The sequence below is a fragment of the Balaenoptera physalus genome (assembly GCF_965194825.1).
Source record: "Balaenoptera physalus genome assembly, chromosome: 8".
Taxonomy (NCBI): domain Eukaryota; kingdom Metazoa; phylum Chordata; class Mammalia; order Artiodactyla; family Balaenopteridae; genus Balaenoptera; species Balaenoptera physalus.
In genome coordinates this window covers 101,978,929-101,998,950 of record NC_138887.1, presented here as the reverse complement: position 1 = coordinate 101,998,950, position 20,022 = coordinate 101,978,929, and the positions used below count along the sequence as shown (strand labels likewise).

Sequence of the window (20,022 nt, the reverse complement as noted above, 5' to 3'; positions counted from 1 at the left end):
CTTTAATTCACTGTGTATCTGAAAGCTCCTGGCAATGTTGGAAAGCTTTTATCCCAGAGGGGTGGTGGGGGAGCGGGAGCCAGAGTCCACTTTTGTCAAAATTCATTTTTATTAATAGAAAATAAACACTTATTCCAGTTGTTATACTTGAAGTTGCTAATAAAAAAAAAGAATTTAAAATCACCACTTAATAATCCTGTTTTAACTAAGACAATGAAACTGTGGCTTAAAAAAAAAAAGTATTCAGCACCATTTGCTCATAGAACTTTCAGACTTTGTTCTTAAAGTTTCTGGAACTTTCCCGTCTGTAAAGTACAGGAATTGCTGAGCTACATGAGGAACCCTCTCTGGGACAGCCAACGAGAAGTTGAGCAATCAGTATATATTCAGCCTGGTAACTTGGACTGTACAACGATCCCCTCCTCTCCACTCTGGCTCAGGAGGGACATGCTTCTAAGCACTGAGGTATGACGAGTCCGACTGTTATTAGCTGGAAAGACCAGTTCTAACAGCAAATAACAGTAAATCTCTGGCACAGAGACTACTGTCCTTAATGTTCTGTGATTTTAGGAAATTCTATAAATAGCTTGGCTTTAGTTCAATTTACTCAGAAATGAAACATGTTTAATAAGGTTAAACTACTCTGCTAGAGTAAGTGTCTGCTGGTTTAGTGTCCTTATAAAATACATACATAATACATGTAGGTAAATCATAGTCTTAAAGTATACTTAGAATACTGCATTATTGAAACCAAAATCTAACAAAATGACTACAGTTAGAAGCAGCTAATGAAACTAAATCCAAAGTTATGACGAGGGAGACTCATTCTCACTTGAATCTGTGTCACTTAGAGAATTAAAGCCATTCAAGGCGAGGTGAAGGTGGCACCTTTAGATAATTCCAGTCAGGGCCAGAAATTAGCATTTCTAAATATTTCAGAAAAGTCCATAGAAGTGTTTCAAAGGCTTTTATGCAAAAGAAAGAAAGAATGTCTGCCTATCTTTCTGCATCAGTGAGTAGTAGTGCCCATCAGAATTTCCTAATAACACAAAGGCAAGTCCATACACTTGATCAGATGTCAAAGGAATGGGAGGTGGACTATTAGGTCACCCTTAGAGCTTCTGCTGGCTTTTTACTATATGCTGTTCACCAGTGTGAGTCAGGTGGACTTTTGTGAGAGAATAGTGTTGGTGGCCAGGACCTCTTTTGGGCGTTTCTTGCTAAGTGGAATACACAACAGATAAGGGAATAGGGGAAGTAATACAGGGAAGCTACTCTTTCCAGCTCAGAAGGAGTTGATGAAGCCCATATATGCATTCAAGAAGCCCATGGGATCCTCTAGCTGTGGATAGTGGCTAATGTGGTCATCCAGAATCGACACTGTGGACCGCGGCAGCGTTTTCCTAGTGGAAGAGAACAGCATGTAGGTGAACTTGAGGCTGGAGGGAGGGGGAGGGATGTAAGCCAGTGGGCAGCCCTAGTAAACGCCCCTGTGGACATACCACACTGGAAGGAACCAAGAGAGAGCTTATTCACCTTCTACTTTGGAATTATATCTATCTTAGGCAGATAAACTTGCCAATTCCATTTATGATGTATACAGACTAGTTTTTAAATGCTCATATTCCAACAGACAACAACATGAAAATATAACACATATACAACACATGTCAGAGCGGGATGACTTCCAGCTCCTTGGAGAAGTGGGCCATTCAGCAATTCACTGTCCAAGTAAAGATAACAAAAGACCTTGCTTAACCTGAGGAGATGAGAGAGGGTATTTTTGTTTAAAATTAAATGTAAGCTGTTTACTACTGGGCTGTTTCTACTAGGCCATGTGAAGGTATGGAACATTTTTATGTGACATAATCAAGCTCTCATATTCCGACACCTTCCAAATAAATACCTAGAGAGAAGAACAACCTGCGAAGGCACTTTCCCACAGTTCATTCTCCCCATGCAGTCTCCTCAGCTGAGGCCAATGAGTTGGCTTTACAATCAGACTAAAGCAAACGTTTCTTAAAATATATCCACTTCCATTCCTTGGCTCACGTGATAGCTGTTTCTTACCTGTACATCTCGGAACATGTAGTAACTATGATAGTGAAAACAGACTGTACAAACCAAGAGAATGTATAACTGAATTTCTTGATCTTTACATTATGTGAGAGTAAGATTCCCCATTTCATCCTCTATTATGTGTTTCCTAGATGAACAGCCAGTGAGGTCGGAGACAGAGGCTAGAGCAACAGCCCTCAACAGGCAAACCTGTTCACCACTGTCACAGGATGAGGTACTAAGAAAACAAAGACCCCTGAGGGAGACTCACCTGTACAGCTCCAAAAACTCTGGATAGGGATTCACTGGATCCAGTGGCCCATAGATAAAATGAACTAGGAAAGGGAAGAGGAATGAATTATTAACAGCTCTCACATCCATTTTCCTATTCCCACTGTAAAATTAACTACCCCCCCCAAAAAAATTTTTTTTTCTTTAAATAATTTTTTTTATAATAGAAAACCTAGCTTCTTTCAATAAGTAGGTTACAAGGAACATATGGGAATAAGCCTAAAAAATCAGTCCATTTGAGACCTTTTCTCCTGTAAACAACCGTTCAGTCCCTTCATCTCTTCTGTGCCCTGGACCAAAAGGAATAAGCCCCACTTCCAACATTCCATTTTTATAAATCCAGAAGACTGTCATTCTTTAAGCCTCTCTCTTCAGTTATAATTGACCCTTGACATTTGAAATCAACCAATGATATCCTGAGCACTAATTACTCTGTGTGAGATAGTGCACTGAATTTCTTTTTTAAATCCGTAAGAATGAAGAGACAAGCAGAGACCACCTATAGCCTCTTGATTAGTAATCTAAACAGCCTGCTCTCCCAGCAATTCAGCATTGAATGTGGCAGCTACTGACAATGCACAGCACAGAAACTGGTCTCTCACTCCTGACAGAGACACCAACTCCCTTTGCAACAGGATCTCAATGTTTTATATACTTCTCTACAACACATGTCACTGGCTGCCAGATTAAATAAAGGATGGCCAGTTACATCTGAACTTCAGATAATGATTTTTTTTTTTTTAGTATATTTCAAATACTGCATAGCATATACTTATCCTAAATAGGTGTTTGTTGTTTATCTGAAATTCAAATTTAGCTGGGTATCTTGTATCTTTGTTTGCTAAGTCTGGCAATTATTTAACCCATAGTCCCTCAGTTTTCCTATCAAGAGGTAATACACAGGGACTTCCCTGGTGGTGCAGTGGTTAAGAATCCGCCTGCCAATGCAGGGGACACAGGTTGGAGCCCTGGTCCAGGAAGATCCCACATGCTGCAGAGCAACTAAGCCCGTGCACCACAACTACTGAGCCTGCGCTCTAGAGCCCGCAAGCCACAACTACTGAGCCCTTGTGCCACAACTACTGAAGCCCGCATGCCTAGAGCCCATGCTCTGCAACAAGAGAAGCCACTGCAATGAGAAGCCCATGCGCTGCAACTAAGACCCAACGCAGCCCAAGATAAATTTTATTTAAAAAAAGAAAAAAGAGGTAATATAGAAATACTCACTGGGAATAGATACAGAGGCAAGAGCTCCTACCCAGCGTCTTCTAAACTTCTTCCTTTGATTGATGTACTGCAAGAGACTATAGGACAGATAAGTCAGCAAGAGTAAAACAAGAAACTTTTTTTTGTTATGGGGATGCAAAGGCCTGACAGGAACCACAAGGAACACAACCTACTGAACACGATCAATATGTTTTCTTAATCCAGAAGCAACTTGGCATTCCTGGGAATGGCCCACTTAATTTACCCGTTTCTGTTAACCTCTAGAGTTAACCACCATGTAGCTATGGCAGTGATCATGCCTACTATCGATGTTAGAATTAATGGTTCTTTGTGTTTATTAAGCGGGGAATGAAATCTAGGAAGGCTGGAAGTTACTTTGGATTACATGTGACTAAAGTCTGGGTCTAGAGGTCTGATTTTGGCTCCACCACTAACAAGCTCTGTGACTCAAAAGTTGTTGGTAACACACACATCTTTCCTCATCTTTAAGAAACTGAACTACATGATCTCTAAATTGGCATCTACTTCTAAAATTCTCAGTGTAGAAGTTCATGAGCACAAAGCTTCAACCTCTGCATTTCATCTGACCACAGATAAAATGGAGGCAGAGTCCTCATCCTACAGTGTAAGATGTCATAGCTACATTTTAGAACTCAAACTCATGTATTCTAATTATTCTGCCTGCCAACTGCAGGACAGTTATTTTTGTGAACTTCAAATATCACCTCTTAGAAGTGGTATTTAGTTTCTTGAAAGCACAAGGGAATTTTACAAGAGGGCTTTGTTTCTCAGTTTTTTATATTAAAATGAATCTTCAAGGGTCCCATGGGGGTTAGGGAGGAATGGCTCCCTCGACCTCACAGTTCCCAGCAGAGCCACCAGCTAACACACTGGAAGCTACAATGACCCAGCTGGCAAAGAGACAGGGCCTTACCCCAAGTAGTTCTGGATACACTATCTCTAGGTCCCTCTGTGAAAGCAGCTACGTTCTCATTTGAACCAAGGCATGGGGATTCTTTGTACAAGATAGAGAAACCTCCCTTCTCAGTCCCTGTTGCTATAGAAAAGATATGAAAAAGGAAACAATCTGTACTTTGAGAGAGGCATTAGGCACCTTTCAGAATTATGATTAGACATTTTGAAACATTTACTATTGACAAAAGGTCCAAAGACGATTTGCCAGTCAGTCAGTTACAGACTAAATTAGCATTAGAATTTGCAGCTGTTTATCCAAACTTATGGTGCCAAATGGCTTAGGCTCAGAGCTCACTCTTTTCTCAATTTCTTTCTTCTTAGAAAGTACAGAGCATGACTTTTTGGTTTGCCTCATAGGTCATAACCACTCTTCTTGTGGTTATGAAAGCAAGGAACAGAACACACAAACCCACATCTTTCCCCACTTCCCAAAAAAAGTGTCTCTGGAAACCAAAGCAAAGGGTTATTTCTTACCTGTCGATAACCAAGTTCCCGTCATTGTTGCGTATCCCTGCCCACATGTCCCACAGTTCACTCTCAGAGGGTCGGGTGTATGGCCCAAAGACCGGGGTGAGACTGAATGAGTCCAAAAAAGCAGAAAGGTAAGTGTGAGAAGAACTCAGTACATCAAGTATGATTGGAACCTCAGGTCATGTATGTCTGACCCTTGACTAGTTTATGAATTCCTTCTACTACTTGCCTGGCAAGTGGTCAACACCTTTACTTTAAAGGGTCAAACCCTAAGATTTGGCCCAGAACTTTAATGGCAGCAACTTTTCACTACATTGTTCCCATGCTGAAGTGAATCAGTCTTTGACAATGACTTACCCTCGAGAGAATACGAAGAAGTTCATCAGTCGCGTGAGGATGGGTGACAGCATGCCTCCATCTTTGAGAAGCTATAGGTGTAAAAGTAAAAATCAATAGTCCAAAGAAAGAAAACAACTATCCAGGATAAAAGGTTTTATACTAGGAACTAAAAAAGGACTTTAGCCAAATCTACTGGCTTTTAGTTTCTTGTTTTGCTTACCCACATTCTTCTCCCATAGAAAACAAACCTATTTCTAATTCCCTTTAAGATTACATTCTACACTTCGCTAAATCCCGAAGACTTTTAACTGATATATTCAACTTTAGACTAGGATCCCAATTTGTTCAAACATCATGCTAATGACACAACTCTTTAGATAGCTGTACTTCTCCAAATATCTGTTGCTCTCATTCTCAGAAATAAGCCTTTATTTATCTAGGGGTCACTTCTACTGCTTTATTTTTCCTTTATTAAGGAAAAAATTAACTTCGTTAACATGAGTTCATGATGAAACAGATTTTTTTTTTTTAATTTTTTATTTTATTTAATTTATTTATTTATGGCTGTGCTGGGTCTTCATTTCTGTGCGAGGGTTTTCTCTAGTCGCGGCAAGTGGGGGCCACTCTTCATCGCGGTGCGCGGGCCTCTCACTATCGCGGCCTCTCTTGTTGCGGAGCACAGGCTCCAGACGCGCAGGCTCAGTAATTGTGGCTCACGGGCCTAGTTGCTCCACGGCATGTGGGATCTTCCCAGACCAGGGTTCGAACCCGTGTCCCCTGCATTGGCAGGCAGATTCTCAACCACTGCGCCACCAGGGAAGCCCGATGAAACAGATTTTAACTACAGCCCATGAGAGCAGGTATGGCCGTTGTAAAGATACCAGCATTATTTATATCAGTAGAAACCTTAAAAACTAGAGATCTAGTCAGTGGAGTAACCAACCTTTTGGAGAAGGAGAGGACGGTGAGTCTCAGGAAATATACCTGTAGGAGAAGAGACTTAGGGTAGTTATTTACCAACAATCTTAGGCCAAACATAGGCCCATTATCGGAGACAATTCACCCTATTAGTCACCTTGAGGGCTTTTACTGCCAAAAACCGAACTACAAATAAAAACTTAGTACTGTGATTTATTATTTCTCCAGGGAATTCTGTGTTTACCAGGTCAAATTCTATCCCACTGGGATCACTTTCCCCACTGTAGAGAGAAGGGAAAAATACGTCACGGTCATCCACACTGCTGACGACTAGACTCTGGCTCCCCTTAGCGTTTCCACCCATTCCTCAGAATACATAATGTTAACTAGTCGGGCTGCAAAGGAAACCAGAGATTTTTCAGAAGTGTAGATCCTTCAAAAAACCTAGAGCTTTTCCGTTTCCATTTTTTCCAGAGTCAGTGGGAGAAAGCCATGAGCTACTGATAAAGGGACAGACAGGCTCCTCTCCCATCTGCCCGTAAGGTATTCTAAGGTATTCGGGGGACAGCTGGATAGTCATGCATTTACAAGCCAGGCTCAATGGCAGGCAAAGAACAAGAAACAGCTCCAAAAGATCTAATCAAGGGCTCACTAATTTCCAACTGAAACTTGGCACTGCTGTGAATTGAGAGTTTATGACACAAACCACAGTAGTAGTAGAAGCACCTGTGGCTTCATCTCAAATGTCTGCAGAACCCACTGCAGTTGTTGCAGAGATTGCGAAATATCATCTGCACTCCCCACTACTAATCACAGTTGTTACCAGACACACCACAAGATCTTGCTGGAAAATGTATTAAATACATTTAAAAAAGCACATCTTACCATAACACAGCTTTTTATTAACTTATGTCAAGATCATCAGTTTCCTTTGTAATCTTACTTTATTTTCTATATTTAAAAACATTATTCTGAGAAAGCGTCAGTAAATCTCATCAGACCACAAAGCGGTTCATGGCACGAAAGAGGTAAAGATCCACTACTTTGCTTGGGTCTGTTTGCAGTACCATCAGATTACCATTTAGACGTCACTGCCGTATCTAAATGTGGCCCTCTAAGCTACACCTCACTTTCCACCAGCCTCCAAGGCAGTTACCTCCATTTGACAGACAGAGACTCTTGATGGTAAGCCGACCAGATCGATTCTGCTTGAACCTAGAGACGGGGAGGGAAACACATAGCTTACTGAGCAGCTGAAGACAAACTCCCAAGAGTGAAAAGGGCCAGAAAGAACCCAGAACAATGTACTTCTCTCATCTTAAACGAGTGAAACCTGTGAGTCGTACACAAGTCATGGCTTCACTGACCTATAGAGCAGCTCCTGAGCAACGATATCCCCATAGTCGTGAGACAACAGGTTGATCCTACGGTTCTGGAGCCCCAGATGCCGCAAAAGAGCCTCCACGATGCTGGCCTGCTCGAATATGGAATAGTGATGTGGTCTCTAGGGAAAGGAGAGCCCAGATACACAGGATGAAGTCAAGGGTGCAGGTGTGTCTGCCAGCCTGACCCCTCCATCCTTGCCTACCCCCATCCCGCAACACTGCCCCATCTAGATGCTGCTTACCGGTTTGTCACTGAAGCCAAAGCCTAAGAAATCAAGGGCAATCACTCGATGAAACCTGAGGGTCAGACCTTCCCAAATCTACAAGAAGGAAAGGGATGGTTTGGTCTTTCTAATCCTGCTCCTCCTCTTCAACCTACAGCAGCAAAGGAGTTTCATCCCTATCTCAGCTTAATAAACAGACTTCAATAAAGGGAAAATCTCATGAAACCACAAGAGGCCCACAAATGATCCTCCTGGAAAGTGCTTTATTCCTTATAATTAATCTCCATTGAGGGAGGAACTCCAGCACTTTTTAACTTGGCAATGATCCCTCCCGGATTGCCAAAGACTTTTTTACTCCCTTACAGTAAATGAGCAACAGTTCTACATTTAATCCTATTTTATTAAGCAACTCAAATATGCAAGAGTCTTCCAGTGCTGACAACAAAATCCTTGATTTTGGATTTTTAAAGGCATAGTAGGACCCAGAAGTCTGATTTCCTTACCTTGTACCAGTCATAGCTGGATGTTGGAAAGCCGTGTAAAAGCACAACTATCTCTGGACTTCCAACCACACCCACAGAGTCTGGGAAGAGGAGAGAGATCAGTTAGGCTGATGTCCTAAGAAAATAACCTTGAAGATATGAAAAATCTAAATAATCTGGTATAAAGGACAAGAAACCCTGACCAAATTAATGAAATTAAAATAATAGATTTCTTTTAAAATGCAAGCTTATTGCTTTACGTAATAGCCATTTGATACCTGTTTTCTTTTATTCTGTATATTTAAAAATTGTAAATATAGCCAATATTTTATAATAACTTTAAATGGAGTATAATCTATTAAAATATTGAATCACTAATGTTCTACACCTGAACTAATATAATATTGTAAATCAACTATACTTCAATTTTTTAAAAACGTAAATAGCTCACTTTATATGAAAATACTTGGCGGCAGACTGCTTACTTTCACCTAGATTTTTAAGAAGTATTTCCTCATTTCTCCCTTTATTCTGTATCATTAATATGTAAATTGCTTTTCCACAGTAAAAAGTAAAGCTTCACGTTAAAAGTATACAGTCACAACTTAATAACTACAAGTTCTTTGTACCTTATTATTAATGGCCTCACAAAAATTCCCTTCCTCAACCCAGTGAGCGCCTCAGTTTATGCCATTTGTCCAACAATTTTATTTCCCGCAGAGGAGACGCAACTGAATATTAAAAGCATAATGCTCAACTATTGCAAAATTCTAACAACTATAAAAAAAGGCTAATCAACATAAACATGAACATTTTTTAATGTATAAACATCTTTTAAGTTAGCCAAACATTTAAACAGTAAGTAGCCTTGCTAATAAAAAACAGTATTAGATTAAAACTGATAGATTCATATACTGCCACTGGCATGAGAATTTGATAATAAGGTTTACAAAAATAATTTAGTTAGAAGCAATGAAAAGTTTTATATACTTTAGCCTAGGAGTCTTATTCTTGAGAATCCATGCAAATAAATCATTTCATTTACACGTAGTACTATTTGAAAAAATAAGGAAAAAATTAACACATACATGGAGGTTTCCCTTTAACATTATTTAAAACATTGGAAAACTAGAAACAACCTAAGTGACCAACATAAAGAAAATTATATACTTACTTTTAGTTGAATATAGCAAATGAGAGGAGGTCAGGAGCAATAATGAAAAACGGTTTATGACAAACATTTTTCGTTATTGCTCTTGACCCCCGCCCAAAAGAAATCTTTTCCAATCTCGTTTCTCATTTCCTTTACCTATAAAATGAGGTGAACAGCACCTACCTCCAAGTATTGGTGTAAAGATTAAACGAAATAATGAAGGTTGAAAACAATTCAATGCCTAGCATAAGGTAATTAATTGGTAAGTAGCAGTCATAACAATAATTATTAGCAAATTAACTTAGACAAAGGTATAAGACTTAAATCACATTTAGTTATACATATAACAAATAATCTTTATAGAAACAATAAAATGAAATCAGGGATGGGGGAACAGAACCAATGGCAGCTGTATCTATGAATGCTGTTTATATTATCTGACACTAGGGGCGCTCACAAAAGAAAGCCAGTACTATGTATCACTGCAAATCAGGCTACAAAGTAAATTATACTGGTCACATATACACTACCAAATGTAAAATAGATAGCTAGTGGGAAGCAGCCGCATAGCACAGGGAGATCAGCTCGGTGCTTTGTGACCACCTAGAGGGGTGGGATAGGGAGGGTGGGAGGGAGACGCAAGAGGGAGGAGATATGGGGATATATGTATATGTATAGCTGATTCACTTTGTTATAAAGCAGAAACTAACACACCACGGTAAAGCAATTATACTCCAATAAAGATGTTAAAAAAAAAAAAAAGTCAAAATCAGAACAAATAAATAAATAACTTATACTAACAAGTCAGTCTATGGATATTGGAATCTCCATTCCACCACCCTCACCCTCCCGGCAATTTTCTTTGAGTTTCCCTGATATCAAGTTAATGAGGGGAATTAGTCCATTCCTTCAAATGGACACTACACAGAAAAAGAGGGTTTTCCCCTCCATCACTGAGGGGCAACAGAGACCAATGGACGCAAAATAAGTACCTCAGAGGGACCCACGGGACCTCTACATGCAGAGTGTTTCAAGAGCCCTGTTCTTACCTTGGTAGAAGATACGCAGTCCCTTATAGGTAAAAAATTTGCCTGATGACTTCCATGAGTGAAGAGCAGGGGAAAGCTGCGGGGGCGGGATGTGCAGATAGGCCGCAAGCAGGGGTACAGCCAACAGCCCCACCTGGACCCACCACTCCCTCATCCTGTAGGAAGAAGATCAGAAACCCGGGGTAAGCAGTTGGGTGACATTGTACACGATTCTAACACAAGCCCCAAACTGGTAAAACAGGGTGGGGAATTTCTGTACCATGTGGGGACTACCTTGTCCTCCATGTCAACCATGGCAGAAAATTTACCAAGAATGTAAGCGTACTCTGCCTGCTATGGCAATCACCTTATTTGCTCATCATTCTAATTTTAAGGAAAAAATATACTATTTTCATATGTAATCTTCCCCCTCAACTTCGTCCCACTTTAACCCCACAGCCCCTCCCCTTGTGCTCTTCCCAAGACCTGCTGTAGAGGTTTTATATAAAGTAAAAGGAAGATAAATTACTTAAGTAACTTCATTGTCTTTTATCAAGGCTTCCTGGGGGGAGGGAGGGTTCCCTTCATATTTACTCTAAAAGCTCTACCATCTACCCACCAGCCCCGCACCCAGTAAAATGTTTTACATATATATATATATTTTTTTTTAAACTGATGTTTAAAAAAAAAATACGTAGGAACATCACATGTCCTAAAGCAGAGAGCTGCTCTTGATTTTCTAATATTTATCAACCCTCTGACTCCAGTGAAGTCCAGTTTGCTACTACTATCTGGATTTGTGCTGAGAAACTGCTCAGGGTAAAGAGTCTGTGAAAGTAAGAAGACAGGTGCCCTGTATATTCCAACGTAAGCAGCTTTGTCATGACCCTGAATATCTAATCTCTTGAGAGGTCAGGGCAGCAGATTATATTTCTGCTTTTCTTAGCAGACTCTTGAGAAAGCTCCCCCATTTATTTAATTTCTTAGGATGCCCCTTCCTTCCCATCCCCCCCAAAAAAGGGGGCAGAGCATCTGAGAATTGATTTTGTTTTGGGGAGGAAAGCACTGATTTGCACACCCAACTTTCCCATGCCCAGGACTTCGAAGGTCCAGATCAATTTATCCACGATGACAAGAAGTGCTAAACAGGAATTAGAAACAGTTCCCTCTGTTTCTAGCTTATGACTCCTGATGGCCACCAGGGAAAGAACCATCAGTAGAATGGAAGTTCTCTTAAAAATAGCCAGAATGGAAATACCTTCTAAAACTAAAATAAGAATTGTCAAGAACACAGAACTATAAATAAGGGGAATTAATTGTGAAAGCCCTGGTGGGAATGTCTTTGTGTCTGTACCCTTCTACCATATTACCTGTAATCTGGCCACAATCCCTAACAAACTAATCCAACTCACAAGATATTTCAGAGTTTTTTTCAAAAAATAAGAGCCTGTAGTTTAACATCCACAGAGAATCTCAGCTCCTTTGCCTATTTTTAAGGTGTCACCAGGCGGTCTTTCCCCCCGCCCCCACTCTGAAGTGCATATCCATAAAACAGACCCAGTGATTTGGTTCTACCTTCCAAGGTAGAAAGATTAAAGATTAAGAAATGACTAGAAAAAGTGCCCGGAACATGACCATTATATCACAATATCCACCCCCACAGTAGTAGTAGGCTACATCCCACTATCTCCTGAAAAGGTGAGATGACAAAAAGTTTTCAGGTTTAGATGATCATTTCTAAGCGCTACCTGTCCTGGACTTCAGCTCATACATTTTCACCTGCGCATTTCATCACTCCTGATCCCCATACTTCTCATGTCATTCACTGACGGGTTCCAGCAACCGAGTATCTGCAGTGACTCAGCAGAGAGCCGGGGAGGGGATAGAGAGGAGCTGAGCAGGAGAGGCTCCCCCGCCCCCCCACCCCGCGCCGCCCACCGTGCGGGGTGGTGAGGGGAAGGACAGACACTCTCCGCTCGGGACACCCTCGCCCCGCACCTCTTCCTTCTCTTTTACGCTAAGGAAGCGAAGAGGCAACCCCTCAGGAAGCCGCTTTCTGTCTTAATTACTTCAGTAAAAATGCCCCCAACATTTTAGGACTTTTAGTACGTAAGCAATCAGGCAGTCAGTAGGCAAAATAGATTAAACATTTTTTGACCCAAATATCCATTCTTTGATGAGCCAAGAATCAAGAGTACAAATTCAGCAAACCCCAGTAACAAACCTTCCAGAAATTAATGAACCCATCCGAGCCTTTATTTCTTCATCTTGTAAATAGGAAAAATACACACATTTAACACCACCAAACCTGCCCACTTCACAGCATCGCGGTGAGACTATGAACTATTTTGTAAACCAATGCAAATAATTCATGTGTAATATTATGAGTTTGGTCACATCATTCTCACTTGGCTTCCTGTTACTGAAATCTCAAAAATACTTACGCCTCGGTGATAAGACACTGCCAGTTCTAGTCACACCTATGCGGTAACTCACGCCACGGCGACACCAGGGTCTTCAAATCCTAAATCACCGCAGGACAATACCGGGGTCTCGAAATTCTAAATCGCGCCAGGGCGATGCAGGGCTCTAGAAACCCTAAATCGTGTCAGGGTGATATTCGGATGTTAAAATCCTAATTCACGCCAAGGCAAAAACCCAGGTCTAGAAACCCTAAACCGCGCCAAGGCGATGCTGGCGTATAAAAACCCTAATCGCGCCAAGGCGTTACCAGGATCTAAAAATCTTAAGTCGCGTCAAAGTGAAGCCCGGGTCTAGAAACACTAATTCACACCTAGGGGGTACTGGGATCTAAAAATCCTCAATCGCGCAAGGGTGACACCAGGATCTAAAAACCGTCAATCGCACCAAGGCGATGCCGGGGTCTAAAAATCCTCAATCATGCCAGGGTGATGCCGAGGTCTAAAAATTGTAAACCATATCAGAGTAATACAAGGGTCCAAAAATCCTAAGTCACTCCAGGGCGCTACCAGGGTCTAGAAATTCTAAACTGCACAGGGTGACGCCAGGGTCTAGAAATTCTAAATTGCATCAGATAGATACCAGGGTCTAGAAATCCTAAATCAGGGAGATCCGGCGTTCTGAACATTCTACTGTGTGCAGGCGAGACGTCCCCTTCCAAGCAGGTAGAACAGACTCAGAGGACAGGAATGCATGCCCCCCACCCTCCGGAGATTTTCCCTCCACTACGGGAGTCGCGCTGTGGCAGCCCCAGCTCGGACGGGCAAAGTCCTACCCGCTAGCCCGCACCCCATTTGGGGACGGCGGCTGCAAGCCAGTCACACACGCCCCCCGCCCCCCCGCGCCCGCCACGCACCCACCTGCGGAGGCGATCTCGGCGCACCATGGCGGCGTCTTATCCCATGCCGCCTGCACACCGGCCCTGAGCAAAGGGCGCGCCGCAGCGCCCGCAGCGGTGCAGGGTCGGCCGGCAGCCGGGCGCAGCCCACAGCCCGCGAGGGCGGTGCGGCCGCGGCAAGCAGCGAGCGGCCACCGGGGCGTGCGCTGCGGCAATGCGCAAGGCGCGGTTGCCGCAGAGGAGGCGCCGCCCGCCGTGATGCGCCGGGATGTGCTGGTGGCCGCGGCAGCGCAAAGCGACTGGGCACCGACTTTTAGAGCCCACCCGCGCCCCGCCCCTGGCCCGCCCACCGCGCCGCAGTGCCCCTCCCGCCGAAGCCACCCCCTTCCCCGCAGCCCCGCTGAGGGCGCAAGGATGGGGCACCCCTCCTACAGCAGCTGCTCCGGAGGGCACCTTCAGGGGTATTGACCCCCACCAGCACCCCGCTGCTCCCTCACGGCCCCCTACCCTGAACCACAGGTTCTACAGCAAAAATCCTCTTCTGGCGAGTTAACACTGCAGGAAGAGACGACAGACTTCCTGAGACTCCATCACCTCCCCCGAGACCACCCATAGGCCCCCCCCCCAGCCCCAGAGGTGGCCGCTCGACCTCAGATGCAGTGGGACCAGGGCTTCCGCTGTGGCGCCAGCTCACATCCCGCTCGCGATCCGCGCTGAGGCGGGGGCTCTGAACCGCTCGAGTGCCCGGGCCAAAGCAGCGGTCCCTGAGCGCCCAACACCTCCTAGGTCCCTAACTACAGGTACCCACCAAGGGCACAACCGAGTGGCTAGGGAACGACAAGCTCGGCTGGGCTACCGCAGAGTTAATCAGCTGATTCAAGGGACGGCCGCTCGAGAGCAAAAAAAGGGGCAAAACTTGCGGCAAGTCTGGGCTCTCTCGGTCAGCCACCGCCGCGGCGCCGGGCACGTTTCCTCTGCGGCAGCGCGACGTGGTCGGCGTGCCAGAGGCCCGCCGCAGCCCTCCCGCGGCACCCACTCCCGGCACTAGCCCGTCCTGTGCCGGAAAGAATGATCGGCAGAATTATGAGACTAAAGCTCCCTTTGTTTATGCATTTATTTAAGATTGAATCACAATGCGAGGGCCCCAGCGGTACGGAAAAGAGAGAAGGATTTTTTTCTTCATCCACAATCCTTTAAAAGGCATCGATCACGCCTTTGAAGAGAAAAGTGTAGAGAATCAGTGTCTGTTCGTTTTCCGGCTGTAAACTGAATTCCTGACGAACGCGTGGGCTGTGAGCGAGCCAGGCGGCCGGAGCAGTGCCGGCTCTCTCCAGCGGGGGCGCTGCAGGCCTCTCTTCCACTCGCGCCCGCCCAGGCCGCCCCGCCACTCCGCTGCCCAGAGCGCGGGCGAGCAAGATTCCGAACATCTGGGAGAAAGGCCGGGCCAGCCGAGCCCACCCGGCACCTCACAGTGTGCCAGGGAGCTGAGGGCCACCAGTCAGACATAGGAGAAACCGCCATCTATGAGCGTGTCACCAAAACGTGTGGCGCAGTCCAGGGTACACCTCTACTGGTGTCGATTCAGAGGTTCATGAAACCAATGCTAATTTAGCACCTCCAGAGCGCTAAGAGCCAGGGGTGCAAAGACGAAGGAGAAATGGCCCCTGCCCCCAAAGCGAGCTGCTGTCCATCCGGTGAGGATGACACACAAGAACTGACGCTGCTTAAATTTTCCCTTTAATTTCCTGGCAGCATTTTGTGACAGAATGGCCCCCTCCCCCTAACATGCAAGCCCCTCAAAGCCCGAGCCCAAGTATTATTCACCTTTTGTATCCCCAGAGCCTGCCACGGCGCTGGCCACAAAGCAGACCCCTAATAAATACTGCATGAATAAGTACAAGAATTTGAGGGCGCACAGGGGAGGAAGTAATTAAGGGGAGGGGGGAAGGGTTGTCTTGAATGATGAATAGACATTTACCAGAGACAAAGAGCATTCCAACCAGAGGGGACGGCATTCGCAAAGCACCGGAGGCGCAGGACCGCACAACCTTTGGGGAAAACTTCAAGTCCTTTGGGCCGTGGCGCTGGTAGACAAAAAATTAGGCTAGAAAGAGTATTTCATCCTAAGAAGTTTACAATTTGTCCTGAAGAAAATGAGGAGCCACCGATGGATTTAAACCCTCTGCGGCCTTAATTGGTTACTTAATGAAATTTAAATTACTCCCCTTAACAAGTGGAAGATTACCTATTTTAACGAACCACCACCTTTTAAGGACTGAATTAATTACTCAGCAAAATTTAAATCGGTCCTTTCAACAGAATAAAGACTTTCCTATTTTAACTAAGACAACAATATATAACAAACTTGGCATTATAGTTTTTCATATTTATTGTCAATGGAACCTATGAGTCCTACAAACAATTCCGCACTTTCATTCTCACCATGCCAGAAGCACCAGCATCCAAGATGAAGGCCATTTTGTATTTAATGGACTGAGTGCTCACAAAGGATCTTATTCTGAAAGCCATGGAACATGTCCACCCACATGGAACAAGTAGGTAGACAGGAGGGGAGACTGCTGGGGGGGGAGGGGCGGCAGAGGGGACCAAGGCAAGCACTTGAAGACAACGGGAATTCTAAGTCTGATGCTCAAGACAAACCCTCCCAGACAGAGTGCTAGGAAAAACCTCCTTGGAAAACGAGGGATCAAGGTTGAGAAGGACTTCAAACCCGTAACTCGTTTAGGCGAAGGAAGCAATTCCTGTTTGGAAGAACCTCCCAGCACAGAGGCAAGGAGTCTGGAAAACGCAGAGGATACTAACAGAGATCAGCTTGGCTAAAGCCAGGAGAAAATGCTAGAGAATGCCCCAGAAGCCAAACAGTTAATGAGTTTTCTAACTGTGCCTGACTTACAGAGAGAAGCTTCCTCCACCAGGGGAGAATCTGGCCCAAGGTATAAAACATTTGGAGTGCCTGAGAAAACATGTAACCGTACATAAATCCAAAGCCTGCCTCTGGCTGGTTCTCAGTGCACCCTTTCAGTTCTTGGATACAAACACCACACTTGACCGACATCACAGGCAGCAGCATTCCCTCAACCCGTAGCTTATCATACATTCCTGTCACATTCCAATTCTCAGACAGTCCCACATAAAAAGACCTCAGATTTGTGCAAAGATGAGGGTAGAAAGCTCAGCATTTATTAGCTTGCTGATGTGCAACAGTGGTGAGATCAGCAGGGCTGGTACGGTGGGTTCAATAATCATTTTTTCTGAACCCCAGTTTGAGACCCATAATATGACAACAAGGATATTTATGGAGACAACAGGACAGAACTGGGACTGCCACTTGCAAGAGCCATAATTATCGATTCAAATAAGCTAAAGAAGTTCAAGATGGGGGAAACTTGACTGAACAGCAGCACATAAAGCGAGTCAGGATTTTAGTTGTCAGTGAGTCAATGTGATATGGCTCCAAAAAAACCATTGTAGACTGTAGACTGTAATTAGAGAAGCACCCAGAATAAGCTAGCCCTGCTCTATTCTGCTAGTGAGAAAGTGTTTTATTTTGTTCTGCAGAGCAGATATTAAGAGACACATAAACAGGAATTTGTTCAGAGAAGAACGACTAAAATGCATTGCAAATTATGTCACGGAAGGTGTAACAGCTGTCATATTTTAAGCTCCTACTATAGCATGGATCTTCACCCAATTTATCCCTAATTCTCATAATAACTCGCTAGATGAGTACTTTCATCCATATTTTTCAGAGAAAGATACGGCAGCTCAGAGCACTGTTAGTATGTGAAGGGACTGGGAACTGAGCGCAGATGCGTCTGGCTCCAAAGCTGGCGTTCTTTCCACTACCCCACACTGCCTCCCTGTTTAAAATAACCGGGCATGTTTAGTTGGAAGAAAAGAAGCCTTGTGGAGTGAGTGGAAGAAGGGAAATGTGTTAGCAGTCCTCAAATATTTGTGGAAGCAGCATTAGACATTTTATTCTGTATGGCTCCAATGAGTGCAAATTGTAGAGAAACAGATGTCGATTCAACATAAAGAATTTTCCAACAGGGTTGTCTAGAGACTGGGTAGCTCAGCCATTTGGGGACGTGACAAGTTCGCTGTCTCTAGGGGTTGGGTAGCCCTGCGGCAGGTATGCAAGGTCTGGATAAATGCATGAATGACCTTTAAGGTCTTTTCCCATCTGATAGAAACTAAGGCTCAGAGAGGCATTGGAACTTGGCCAGGGTGACCCCTCCCTGAAAGGTCAGATCCACAACAAGATCTTTCCTGGGTGTCCCTCAGCCCAGAGCTCTTTGTACAACATGCTATTTCATGCCGAGGGCAAGACAAATTGAAGAAATTATGCATACAATCACATCAACCTCCCTCTCAATCAAATTTAACCCATATATCCAAAAAGTGACTGGTGTCTTCCTTCCTCTTCATGCTCATTTTTGGGTAAAAATCTTTGGCTGAAAAAAGTTCAAAAGATAAGTGGGAGAGGAGAGAAGCAAGGGAGCTGAATAACCCATTAACCAGATAAGATAAACCTAAGAGACTGTTTCTAGAGATTACAGTATTACTGAGCACCCCTAAAGTATCTTTACACACGCTTTGCATTACTGGGCGCACCCCATAATCCCAAGTCTGGTACTATTCTGCTGTTCCACACCTGGAATACATCTTATGCACTCACACATAAATAGGCTGAAGGATTTGAAATAAAATCATATCTTGCGTTTTTATAGCTCTTTACCCTTTCATGTATATTATCTCATCTGATGCTCATCACAGCCCTCTAAGGAAAACAGCTTTCTTTCGGACGGACAAGCAATTTCCTAGCTGTCTGGGGAAGAAAGGGCTACAGCACACAATTCACTTTTTTTTTTTTTAAACTACATTCCACATTAAATTATTCCCCCAGCTTGGATGAGTCAACCCAGAAGCAGGTGTTTTGCTTTTCCTCGATTGCTATTAACACCGCACACCTTCAGCTGTCCTCCCCCACCGTGCCCTCCAGTGCCCCCCAGTGCCCCCACCCCCGCTACTACCGCAGCACTTGGTCACCAACCGGTTACTAAGCACTCGCTCGGCACAGCCCCGCACTCGCTGCTCCAACTCCCAGCCAAAACCACCCCCCCGCCCCCCCGGCGCCGTGCGGCCGCGTCCCCGTGCCCCCATCATTCGCCCAGGCCCGTGTGGCTGCGACCTTCCCAACCACCAATGATGTCCCGAAGCGGGAAGGCGCAGCCTCCCGGGAACTCGAGACCCGATTTCCTGGAGGGATGGTCAAGCCGACTGAGTGACTAAACGTTCTGTGGGGAGTCAAGCCTCGGACGAGGGTTAGGGGACTTCTGTGTTCTCGTCCGACCGCGAGGTTCTAGGAGACGATGACCGAGGACCTCGCCCGCGTGGCCCTCGAGTGGCGCACACACCTCGTGCGGCCACCCACCAACCTCAGCGTAGTCCGGCACGCCCCAGCCGGTCCTCATGGCCTCCCGGGCCACTATCACTCAAAGCTTGGCCCCAGGATTGGTGTAGTCCACGCACACTAGCCACATACCCCGAGTGTGCCCATGCCCAGTCATCCGCTGGGCTAGGAGGCTAAAGGTGGAGGGTCACTCCTTCCCCGCCTGTCTCCTACCTGATTCAGGTAAGACCTGGGCTACAAGACTCCATGTTTGGGGACGCGGTTGCGCATGCGCTTTCCGCAGCCAGAGCTTCTCCGCCTGACCCCAGTCCCAGGGAAGACCCGGCGAAGCCACCGAATACCCGGCTCTGGGCTAGAGCGTCGCCACCTCCGTGCACTGGCCCATCGCCCCCGAGCCCAACCTATGCTGCCGCCTTCTCCCTGCCGGGCGTCAGCGCCACCTATTGCGAAGGGTATGAAACGGCAGGCTGTGCCTTGAATAAGAGGCTGAATAAACGAATAAACTTTTATAGGGCCCAATCTGAGTACATTTACATGGTAAAACTGAAGGCCAAAGATAGTTATTAACTATGTCGAGATCTTTGGCGAGGCTTCCATATCTCAACCATTTCCCTAACTTCATAGTTACCCTAAAGACTCCCAAATCTGTATCTCCAGCCCTTCCCTCTACTCCGAACTCTAGATCCATATATTTGACTGCCTTCTGTTCCTCTTCACA

The 20,022-nt window shown here is 44.8% G+C and overlaps 1 protein-coding gene across 10 annotated transcripts in view; it reads right to left on the bottom strand.

Moving 5' to 3' along the window:
• Positions 1 to 19,695, bottom strand: part of MEST (mesoderm specific transcript) — a 114,798-nt gene extending 95,103 nt beyond the window's left edge. For 4 of the 10 annotated variants that reach the window (XM_082473114.1, XM_082473115.1, XM_082473116.1 and 1 more), the window contains exons 1-11: positions 13,893 to 14,165; positions 10,573 to 10,727; positions 8,392 to 8,471; positions 7,907 to 7,984; positions 7,647 to 7,783; positions 7,436 to 7,494; positions 6,305 to 6,345; positions 5,380 to 5,450; positions 5,026 to 5,127; positions 3,577 to 3,653; positions 2,330 to 2,393 (exon numbers count right to left, since the gene is read on the bottom strand). In XM_082473114.1, coding sequence (XP_082329240.1) covers positions 2,330 to 2,393; positions 3,577 to 3,653; positions 5,026 to 5,127; positions 5,380 to 5,450; positions 6,305 to 6,345; positions 7,436 to 7,494; positions 7,647 to 7,783; positions 7,907 to 7,984; positions 8,392 to 8,471; positions 10,573 to 10,727; positions 13,893 to 13,918 — 890 coding nt within the window. In that variant the 5' untranslated portion in view covers positions 13,919 to 14,165. Of the gene's footprint in view, positions 1 to 90; positions 1,404 to 1,587; positions 1,760 to 2,329; positions 2,394 to 3,576; positions 3,654 to 5,025; positions 5,128 to 5,379; positions 5,451 to 6,304; positions 6,346 to 7,435; positions 7,495 to 7,646; positions 7,784 to 7,906; positions 7,985 to 8,391; positions 8,472 to 10,572; positions 10,728 to 12,995; positions 13,150 to 13,892; positions 14,166 to 19,436 lie in introns of those variants that run through there. The other 6 variants (XM_082473110.1, XM_082473112.1, XM_082473111.1 and 3 more) reach the window with 6 other exon arrangements.
• Positions 19,696 to 20,022: the final 327 nt, after the last annotated feature.